The sequence below is a fragment of the Vigna umbellata genome, chromosome 7 (genome assembly GCF_029865625.1).
Source record: "Vigna umbellata cultivar VRB3 chromosome 7, Vumbellata_1.0, whole genome shotgun sequence".
In the NCBI taxonomy this organism is placed as follows: domain Eukaryota; kingdom Viridiplantae; phylum Streptophyta; class Magnoliopsida; order Fabales; family Fabaceae; genus Vigna; species Vigna umbellata.
This window is the reverse complement of record NC_142171.1, coordinates 20,158,370-20,169,971: the sequence shown is the minus strand read 5'-3', so window position 1 is coordinate 20,169,971 and position 11,602 is coordinate 20,158,370. Positions and strand designations below refer to the sequence as shown.

The window sequence follows — 11,602 nt, the reverse complement described above, 5'->3', positions numbered from 1 at the left end:
TCCTGGCATGACTAAAATGTATCAAGACCTCAAGGAGTCTTTTTGGTGGTCCGGTATGAAGAGAGATGTAGCTCAGTTTGTTGCCTCTTGTTTAACGTGTCAGAAGGCTAAAATAGAGCATCAGAGACCGAGAGGCTTGTTGCTACCATTAGAAATTCAAGAGTGGAAATGGGATAGCATCGCTATGGACTTTGTTACCCATTTGCCACGCACTGTCCGAAGACATGATGCAATATGGGTAATAGTGGACCGATTAACCAAGAGTGCCCACTTCTTGGCAATTGATTTGAGAATGTCTATGGTGAGGTTGGCGCAACTGTATGTTAAGGAGATAGTGAGGTTACATGGAGTGCCTTCGAGTATTGTATCAGATAGAGACCCAAGGTTCACATCCAGGTTTTGGCAAATCCTTCAGAGTGAGATGGGAAGCAGACTTCAGATGAGCTCGGCTTATCATCCCCAAACAGATGGACAATTTGAGCGGACGATCCAATCGCTTGAAGATTTGTTGAGGACTTGCATTTTGGATCACCTAGGGGTATGAGATGAGATATTTCCACTGGTTGAGTTCACTTACAACAACAGCTATCAGGCGAGTATCGGCATGGCACCGTTTAAAGCGTTATATGGAAGGCGCTGCAGAACACCTCTTTGTTGGTTTCAGGATGGAGAAGCAGTTTTGACGGGACCAGAGATAGTTCAGCAGACTACAGAAAAGGTGAAGCTTATACAAGAAAGGATGCGGACATCTCAGAATAGGCAGAAGTCCTATGCTGATCGGAGGTGCAAGGCGTTAGAATTTGCAGTTGGGGATCATGTGTTCCTCCGAGTGACTCCTACTACCAGTGTAGGAAGAGCCATTCGTGCTAGGAAACTATCTCCTAGATATCTTGGTCCTTACCAGATTGTACGATGTATAGGACCAGTAGCTTATGAGATAACCATGCCACCTCAGTTAGCAAAGTTGCATCCAGTGTTCCATGTATCTCAACTGAGAAAATACATGTCTGATTCGTCTCATGTGCTTGAAGTTGGCGATGTGCAAGTCAGAGAAGATTTGTCAATTGAAGTGCAACCAATAAGGATTGAGGAGAGTCAAAACAAACAACTTAGAGGAAGAACTGTCAGACTTGTCAAAGTTATCTGGAACAGTGGAACGGGCGACTCTACCTGGGAGTTAGAGGACGAGATGAGAGAAACTTACCCCCACTTGTTCCGATAAGCCTAATTTTCGAGGACGAAAATTTTTGTGTTGGGGAGAATGTAAGGACCTAAATAATTCTTTATTTTAGAAAAGAAGATGTGGTGGGAGAGGGCCTCAAGTGAGCGGCTGCACGTTCAGCAAAAGTGGGAATACCACTGTTTTGGCTTGGTTCGGTAGCAGCTCGTGGGTGGTGGGTCTTCCCACTTTGAAGTGCCCAGCCACCAAGAAACACCATCATCTCCATCAATTAGTGTGCTTGGCACTAAGAATGGAAAGGAGTGGCTGAGAGTGCAGAGTTTTCCTCTTAAAGGGAAGAGCCGTGGGTTCAAAGATGGATTGGAAGAGTTGCTGCAAATTCTGGGAGAGGTGAAGTGGAGATCTTCTAGAGCTGCAAGGGGGCCTTGGTAGTGCAAGTCTTGGGGGAGATAGATTCAAGATTCACTAAGGAGGTCTTCAAGAGGTAAGGGGAGTTAGATCTTTTTGTTTGATTGTTGATATATACTGTGTTTGATGCAAATATGGGAAGAAGGGGATGAAAAATGGGGTTTCTAGATTTCTCGAAAATCTGGTGCGATTCTGCAGAACGCACGTTCGTCCAAATGGCTCGACCCATTAGTGGTCGGCCAAAATAGCATGAGCGTTCAGTTTTGTGTTAACGAGCGTTCGCGTTCGTCCTTAGGCAGTAATATATTAGACTTTCGTCCAAACTGTATACAGGGAATTAGTAATTTTAGACTGTAATAATTTGATAGTCTTAAGTTTGAATCTCTAGCGTTCGGTATTATTATGTGATTAGTGATTTGAAGTGTTCGACCTGAATTAGGTATTCTGAAGTTTAGACTGTAAGCTTTCGACTTTGGAGTATCAGTGATTGTTAGCGTTCCATCTTGATGAGATTTGATCTTTGAGCGATCGTCCAAATAGTATTCAGTCTAACAGAGTTCGCTGTTTTAGCGTGAAGACTAAGTGCTCGATCCTGACGTTCGTTCAATAGTGTTCGACCTAATAGCAGTCTGTCTATTAGCGTTTGAGGATTTAGCGTCTAGCATAAGTGCTTGATTTTTAACGTTGGTTCTTTTGGTGTTTGACCTAGTGGTATCCGGTCTAATAGCATTTGGTGTTTAGTGTTGAGCCTAAATGATCAATCTTAACATTCGTCCGAACAGTATTCGATATAATATGGAGTTCGGGGTTTTAGTGTTCGGCCGAATGGTGTTCAAGGTGCTCGGTTATAGCGTTCGGCCGAATAGTGTTTAATCAAGTGAGATGTTCGGTTTTAGCGTTCGGCCAAATGGTGTTCAATCTATGGTGTTCGGTTTTAGTGTTCGACCGAATGGTGTTCAATCGGTTTTAGCGTTCAGCCTGTTGAATCTCATAGCGTTTGTCCAATTAGCATAGTGGCGTTCGGCATTTGTGTTCGGCGAATGGTGTTCAATCGGTTTTAGCGTTCGGCCTGTTGAATCTCATAGTTCGTCCAATTAGCATAGTGGCGTTCGGCATTTGTGTTCGGCGAATGATATTCATTCAAACAGTGGTCCGCAAATAGTGATGAGTTCTAAGTTTACTTTGCTGTTGTTTTGGGTTGAATTGATTGTGCATAATGTTTGGAATATATATATACTGTGATGTGATTTACGTGAGAAGTATGTGAATGTATGAGGTATGTGGGATTTACTGTGATGATATGGGGGTATCTGGTTATTCATGACTTGGGTTAAGTTTCAAAGTAACAATATGATTCATGGACGTAATTCCATGATCCTCAAGGAGAGGATACATGGTGGTGGACGTAATTCCATGATCCTTAAGGAGAGGATACATGGTGGTGATTTGGGGGTGTATAGAATGATTGCATGGTAGCTCAGTCTTGGGGGTTTTCCTGACACTCCAATGTTCTTTCATTCTCAAGTAGAGAGGATTGATCCATGTGGTGAGGAGTAGCAGGAGGTCCTAGTTTTGGAGGCTTCCAGGATGCTCCAAGGCGCGGAACAGACTAACCTCGCGAGGGTGGTATGGTGGAACCCATTGGCAATGGCTTTGCAAAGCAGTAGAGGCCACCACGAGTGCATAACCCGCCATAGCTCGGTAATCATTCTAGTCCGGACGAGTCGGTCTATAAAGCAACAAGTCGGGGTATAAACTAACAAGTCTTGTGATGTCAGTTTACCATGTTTGGATGAATTTTGCATGTCGTGTGAAGTTGTATAACATGCTTTTTATATCTAGCTCACCCTTGCTTGTTTGTATTGCTTGTGTATGTTTCTTTGGCGATGATCATCCACTTGGATGGGAGCAGATGGCGGGGAGGATACTTTGGGAGCAGCTCTTGATGGAGACGGCAGTGTTGCAGCTTAGATTTGCTGGTTTTATTCCTAGAATTCATATTATTTGGGAGAACTTTTGAGTGTTTAAAGTTTTAAATTTTCCGTAAATTTCCAAGGAGAAATAATGATTCTCTAGTTGGTAATTTCGCACTATTCTAAGGATGACTGTAATCCTTATTAACTCTTCACTACTTTCCTATATTATGCTTGATGACGTCTTTATTATATGCATGACGTATATAATTGTGATGTTACACGTATGACCTTGGTTCGCCCTGAATTTCATAAATTTATTGGGGCAATTTTTGATGTTCTCACTCCTTGATTCATTACTTATCCCCTCACATTGACCTTCAGATATTACATCTTCATTGCTGATTGTATGAGGAATGATGTGCCCAAAAAAGCCATTTCAGTCTCCTCTAAACCTTTCCAAAAATCTTTTATACCATTTTAACCAACCTCTGATATCAAGAATGTACACACTAGTATTTCATCAAAAAATGTCCAGCACACAAGCTTCATTTTGAACATTTGACTTTAGAATTGGACATCCATTGCAAAAAAAAATAAAATAATAATAAATAATAATATGAAGGTCTTCATAAATTTGATGATTTCAAAGAAAACAAATTGACTAAAAAACAAGTGTCATAGTTTCATAACCTTCCACAAAAATATAAAAAAAAAAATCAAAATCAAAAGTCAACATCATGTACATATTTTCATGAATGTTTATCAAATCTTCTTCCTTCAAAAAGACAAAAAAAAAATCAAAATGCCTCAAAGTTTTCTCCTCCAATTTAAAAATTACATATTTTCACCAAATCTTCTTCCTTCAAAAAGACAAAAAAATCAACGTGCATCAAAGTTTTCTCCTCCAATTTCAAAATTTACATCAGTCATGTTTCTCTTGCATATCGAGGTTTCAAAATCCTAATCCTTGTACAAAGATGCAACACCTTGTTTAATCATATTTTCAACCTTGAGCAAAAGTTCTAAAACCTTGTTCCTAATTTCATAAAAAAAATTTCAAAAAACAATTGTTACTCATTTCTATCTCAAGAAAAAATATCAAAGAAAATCCAACATCTCAAAATTTCAAAACAAATGAACAAATTCAAAAGTTTCCAATTCAAAACAATCACACAAATTTTACTTTTTTTCCTCTGCGATCTTGACCCTCTGCAAGGATATGGTCAAGTCCAGATTGTCAAACGACCCTCTGCATGGCAATGGTCGAATTTAAGTTTTCTTCTGCGATCTTGGCCCTCTACAAGGCAATGGTCAAGTCCAGATTGTCAAACGACCCTTTGCATGGCAATGGTCGAATTTAAGTTTTCCTCTGCGATCTTGGCCCTCTGCAAGGCAATGATTAAGTCCAGATTATCTCGGCCCTCTACAAGGCAATGGTCGAGCCCAATTTTACTTTCAGTCATTGGTATCTCGGCCCTCTGCAAGGCAATGGTCGAGCCCAATTTTACTTTTTGTCATTGGTATCTCGGCTCTCGGCAAGGCAATGGTCGAGCCCAATTTTACTTTCTGTCATTGGTATCTTGGCCCTCTACAAGGCAATGGTCGAGCCCAATTTTACTTTCTGTCATTGGTATCTCGGCCCTCTGCAAAGCAATGGTCGAACCCAATAATCAAACTCAAAATCCTCATTCACTTCCATAGGGTTGGTACACCCTCCACGAGGTTGCTACACCTCATTCACTTCATCCATAGGGTTGGTACACCCTCCACGAAGTTGCTACACCTCAGTCACTTCATCCATAGGGTTGGTACACCCTCCACGAGGTTCATACACCTCATTCACTATTCCACAGGGTTGGTACACCCTCCACGAGGTTGCTACACCTCAGTCACATCATCCATAGGGTTAGTACACCTTCCACGAGGTTCGTACACCTCATTCACTCATCCATAGGGTTGGTACACCCTCCACGAGGTTGGTACACCTCATTCACTTCATCCATAGGGTTGGTACACCCTCCACGAGGTTGGTACACCTCATTCACTTCATCCAAAGGGTTGATACACCCTCCACGAGGTTTGTACACCTCATTCACTTCTTCCATAGGGTTGGTACACCCTCCACGAGGTTAGTACACCTCATTCACTTCATCCATAGGGTTGGTACACCCTCCACGAGGTTGGTACACCTCATTCACTTCATCCATAGGGTTGGTACACCCTCCACGAGGTTGGTACACCTCATTCACTTCATCCATAGGGTTGGTACACCCTCCACGAGGTTGGTACACCTCATTCACTTCATCCATAGGGTTGGTACACCCTCCACGAGGTTGGTACACGTCATTCACTTCATCCAAAGGGTTGGTACACCCTTCACGAGGTTTTTACACCTCATCAACTTCATCCATAGGGTTGGTACACCCTCCACGAGGTTGGTACACCTCAATTCTCTTAACCTTGTTAATAATAATAAAAAAAAAATCTTATTGTTCCTTGTTTATTTTGAAATTCGGACGAAATTAGTGTTTCTTTCTTTACTTAACTTTTACTTCGATAATACAAAAATCTCAAATTTTCATATTATCTAGTAATATCTAAGTAAAGAGGGGCATCTGTCAGCACCCAATTTCGTCCGGATTGACTATTAGGTTTGTTGTATTTTATTTTCATCATGAGTATAAAATATAAAATAAATAATAAAAAAAATAATAAAAAATAATAAAAAGATATACAAATAAAAAATAAACAAAAAAAAACGTTCGGCATTGTAGTGTAGCTTTACGAACGTTCGTCCCGTCACTGCGCAACCGTTCGTCCTCTGCCGTGCATGGCTATTCTCCATGTCTTTATGACGTTCGGCTTCTTCCACCTTCATTGCAACCGTTCGTGCTATATTGAACTGTCACAGACGTTCGGCTGTTCGGTTTCTACCGCTCGGCCATCCGTGACCACAGGCACATGCCCGTTCGGTCTCGCATGTTGTCGGTCTTCCGTTCTCGATCGTTCAGCCTTTTGCGGCCTCAAGCTTTCCAACCGTTCGGCCGCTCGTCCTCAATCGTTCGGCTATTTGGTCTCCTTGACGTTCGTCAATTCTCAGCCTCCTGTGTTCAGTCATTCGACCGCTCAGCCTCTCAAGTAGCGAGCGTTCGGTCTTGGTGTACAAGTGATGACTGGCGTTCGGTTTTAAGCGTCCGGCCTAGTATGATTTGATCTCATATTGTTCGACCTAATGGTGTTCAATCCAGTTATTCGGTTTTAGCTTTCGGCCTAGTAGTGCCTGATCTCCTTTCGTTCGTCGAAATAGATTTCAACCAAATAGTGTTCAGCAAGTAACGTTCGGTCTTGATTGCTTAGTCTGAACGTTCGGTCTTGATGTTTTTTTCTGTTAGCGTTCATTGGGAACGGCCGTTCTAGATGATGTTTGTCTTGAGGCAGTACTCGTCATAGGTTCGGTCTTTGTTGAAGCGTTCGTCTGAACAGTAAGGCGTTCGGTCTTGAGCTGTTTATTCTCAGTGGAATGTTCGATCTTGATGTGTTTGTTCTCAATTGAATGTTCGGTCTCAATGTGCATAGTGAACGGCCGTTCTAGATGATTTTCATAGGCGTGTTGAGGCGCTCGTCCAAACAGTAATTTGTGTTAAAATGGTCGTTCGCGGTGCTGACTGTATTTTTAAAGGGGCCTACCACTAAGTCTTAATAATTCCCCACTTTAATAAATTATTCCCACAATCTTCCACCAACCCAATGATTTCTGCATCCTCCAACCACAGCTACCGACACTCCTCATCCAATGGAAATCTGCCAACAATGGAGTTTTCGGTCAATTTAAGCAAGAGAACGCCCATCATCTTGGGGGGGGGGGGGGAATTCCTCAGCCCCTCACCCGTAACCATCCCAACTACACTTAAATTTCACCCGTGATCACCTCCAACAGCCCATCATCTTCATCTTAACCCCTTATCCCACGACTATCCGGATCCTCCTCTTTGAACCCCATCTATTCTTATTTTTTCACCTCTCTAATCACCTTCATGCTTACACACAGCCAATATCATCATCCATCTTTTGACCGTGGGCCATTGCTTCAAACAGCCATCGTCTTCATCCCTTACCTTCTTCATTTTCAAAACCTCACCATCAACAGCTACTGCGAGGTCCACTTCGATCACCACCATTCATCGTCAACTCCGACAGTCTGCCACTGGACCAACACTTCCACCTTGCTTCCGCCGCTATCCCCAGGTCGCCTCGACTCCACCTCCGTCGACTCCGCGAGAACCTCTCCACCCAAAACACCTCTTTTCCTTCATCTGAGGCTCTGCTTCAGCCTCTTCCCCGTCGCCCTCAATCTCAATCCGAACCACCATCATCTTCTCCGTGCCTCAGCCCTTTCTCCGAAACCACCGAACAACCATCTGCTGCGTATCTCTGTTTCTCCAAATCACGACCGTGTAAGCGGAGGCGACGACGCGTCCGAGAGGAGACCGATGCCTTTCTAGGATTCCTACTTCACGAAGGAGGAGCTCCATTCTGTCTGGATTCAAGTGGAAGAAGAAAGGGACCCTGATTTTTGAACGTAAATGGCAAAAATGAAAAGGTTCATTTCAACTTCTAATGGGTTTCTGAACAAAAAAAAGGGGCTTTGGGCCTAGCGTCTACTGCCTCCTTTCTGTCTGTTAAGGTGCAATTCCATTTCACACCCACTTTAATTTGGGGCTTAAGCCTCTGCAAACAAAAAAAAAACAAAGAGTAATAAAAGAGAAAAAAGAAATGGGCCTCGGTATTGGGCCAACATTCACCAGCGACACCCCAAATTCCATCCTCACACCTGGACAGATACAAAATTGAAGAAAAATGATGTTGACCCAAACTAAGGAGCCTCAAGTTTATTCTGCACTTCGTTGGGTTTGTTTCTCTTGCGTTTATTTTTTTGAAGATTTTTATTTTTTTATTTTATTTTATTTTTTTTATTATTATGCTTTGTTTCTTTATTTTTATTTGTTTGGTTATTAACTTTTATTATGTAACCCATTTGTATGATAGCCTCCACCCCTCCTTTGTTTTCTTTGTATCTATTGGATTTTTTTTGTTTTGTTTTACGTAAATATATATATATATATATATATATATATATATATATATATATATATATGTATATATATATACATATATGTATATATATGTATATAATATACATATATATATATATAGATATATATATGTATATATATGTATATATATACATATACATATATCTATATATATACATATATATATATATATATATATATATATATACATATACATATATATATATATATATATACATATACATATATATATATGCATATATATATATATATATGATATATATAAATAAAACAAAGTCGTGTGAGTGCTCGTGCGATCGTACGCATCAGTCTAGTGCTCATTACGCAAACAATAAGAAAAAAGCCGTGTGAGTACTCGTGCGATCGTACGCATCAGCCTAGTGCTTATTACGGAAAAATCTAAATATTTTATAAAAATACCAAAAATATTTTAAAGGTTAAGCACATGTGTGATCACACGCATCGTCCTTGTGCGAAAAATCTTTTCTGTTTATTATATAAAAATACCAAAAAAATATAAAATCTTCAAAAAAACCAAAAACAGCAACACTTTCAAGCAAACAAATAATCTTTCTGGCCAGAACTACGCGATCCTTGATTCTCCATCAAAAGTGGAGATACATATAATCTTTCAAGCAAGGTCAGTCCTTGTCAGGTTCACTTTCCCAAAAATCCAAATTTATCCATAATCATTTTCCAAACAAAATTCTCAAACAATTTTCAAACAAATTTTCAAGCAGTTTTCTAAAAGAACTACGGAACCCTAATTTCTCATTCTTAATGAGAATACGTAGGAGCAAGGTTAATCCTTGTCGGACCCAAAACACTAAAAAATATATTTTGTTTATTTATAGTTTTATTTTAAGGGATAGTTAAACATTTTGAAAGCCATATTCATATTCGTGTATTTAGTTAAAGGTACTGCCTTAGGGCAGGCGTTGTAGGGTGCTAACACCTTCCCTACACGTAACCGACTCCCTAACCAAGAATCTCAGTTTCGAAGACCATGCCTTATCATTTTATGGTTTTTCCGTAGTTTTCCAGAATAAACTATGGTGGCGACTCCAAATCTCTTTTTCAAAACCCCGCGTTTTATTCTTTGGATCGTCGTCCCGTCGCGATTCCGGTTGCGACAATACACATACATTTCAAATAATCCAACACCAAATAATGTCAACATACGTATCATACAAAGCCTATTCACGAGACTGACTGTCCGGACTGTATGAAATCTGCGTAGCTACAGGCGTTCGTTCACCCGGGTGATGTAGTAACTGGAATTCTCATCAGTTGCCACCCGAGGTTAGTCCGTTCCGTCCAAAGTACCCCTAAAGACTAGGACCTCCTGTCGTTTCCACACATGACATACTCCCCTCTACCTGAGGACGAGTACTCACGGAACATCAGGATGAACCGCCAGCATTAGCTTCCCACAATCATACTTTACAAATTCCAACATTCATCCATGAGTCGTTCCTTCCTAGAACACTCGTTCAAATCTACATCATGTCAAATTCACATTTCCTTCATCTTTCATAATTAAATATCTCGGTGTGTTATCTCGTACGACGTTTTCAACAACCATTAAAATGACGAACGTTCAACCCGAACTTAAAACTGGGCCGAACACATAGAACGAGACCGGGAAATCCTCAAATTTGTGAATGATTTAAGACTAAGTGTCGACATCGGATTCTAAGAAAAGACAGCGAGTACGGTAATATATTCTAAGGATAATTGGGGCGAACGTCCATTTTAAGTTGAGTCAATGTAAATAAACTGACTCTTAAGAACTCATTCGGAACGCAAAGAGACCAACCCCAAGACGTGAACTTTAGGGTGAAACCAATGAGTAGGGATATTCTAATGTATTCGAAAACTGACATTTAGAGTGATTCACAAGAAGAAAGCCGAGCACTTATGTTTAATTTAGTTTAGTATCGAGGAATCGACATGTCGGTCAAAGACTGAACGATATGGAGAACGGACCCTAGAGTTTTAAACGAACGCTCGTATTAAAATTAACTCAAGGAGAGAGAACCAGTGCTTGGTGTAGGACCGAGCACCAATAATTTAATATAATACAATAATATTGAACAGTGTTTACGAACAATAAAATATACAATTATATATATATATATATATATATATATATATATATATACACTTAGATTTATATATACTTAGATTTATAACCGAACGGTAATACCCAATTGTGTTTGGCCGAACGCTCATACACAGTATTCCGAAGTGCAGACGTTCGTTCTCAACTAGAATCCTTCCCGAATGAAAGAATCCACTACAAATTCAACTTCACTAGAAAACCGAACGGTCAAGGACCGTTCAGTAACGTACGTACATTCTCTTAAAGGGAATTTCTTAACAGAATCAATATTATTAGGATTTTAGTTCCTAACATATAGTCTCACACATTTATACATTCATACCATATTAAATTAATCATATCTTATATCATCAAATCACAGAAATCTCATACGTTTCATGCACCATATCATATCACCATCATTTTTCATATCCAAATCAAACAAAGAACGTTCATGCAACACATAGTCATAAATTAAATTAATAAGCTTCCCTTACCTGGATCTGTGAGTGAACGTCCTAAACGTGGGATTTTGGTTCGCCCGACTACAGCTTTCTACCCTCAACGATCACTTAACTCTTCCAACTAAATCAAACCACATAAAAATCAAAATAACTTAGACTACACCCCTGCATGCAACCAGAACTTGGCTTTGCATGTAACAAAAGAACGAACAACCAAGGGGAGAAGACTTACCAGCTCAAACTTGAAACTCAATCGGTTCAAGATGAAGCTTGGGACGCCGGGAATGCTTCCACGGTGCCTGAACGGTGATCGGAGTAAAGAAGGGTAAGTTACAGTAGAGAAAAGGGAAATTTCTAGAGAGAAGAAGGAGGAAATGGAAAGTCAGAGTTTGGAAGGAGAAGGTGCATGCAGAGGA

At 40.3% G+C, this 11,602-nt stretch overlaps 1 protein-coding gene across 1 annotated transcript; it reads left to right on the top strand.

Annotated features, from left to right (window-relative positions):
• Positions 1–604: 604 nt before the first annotated feature.
• LOC148195369 (uncharacterized) lies at positions 605–1,222 on the top strand. Its single transcript, XM_088095175.1, has one exon. It carries the CDS (start codon positions 605–607, stop codon positions 1,220–1,222), a length of 618 nt encoding a protein of 205 aa, XP_087951301.1.
• Positions 1,223–11,602: the final 10,380 nt, after the last annotated feature.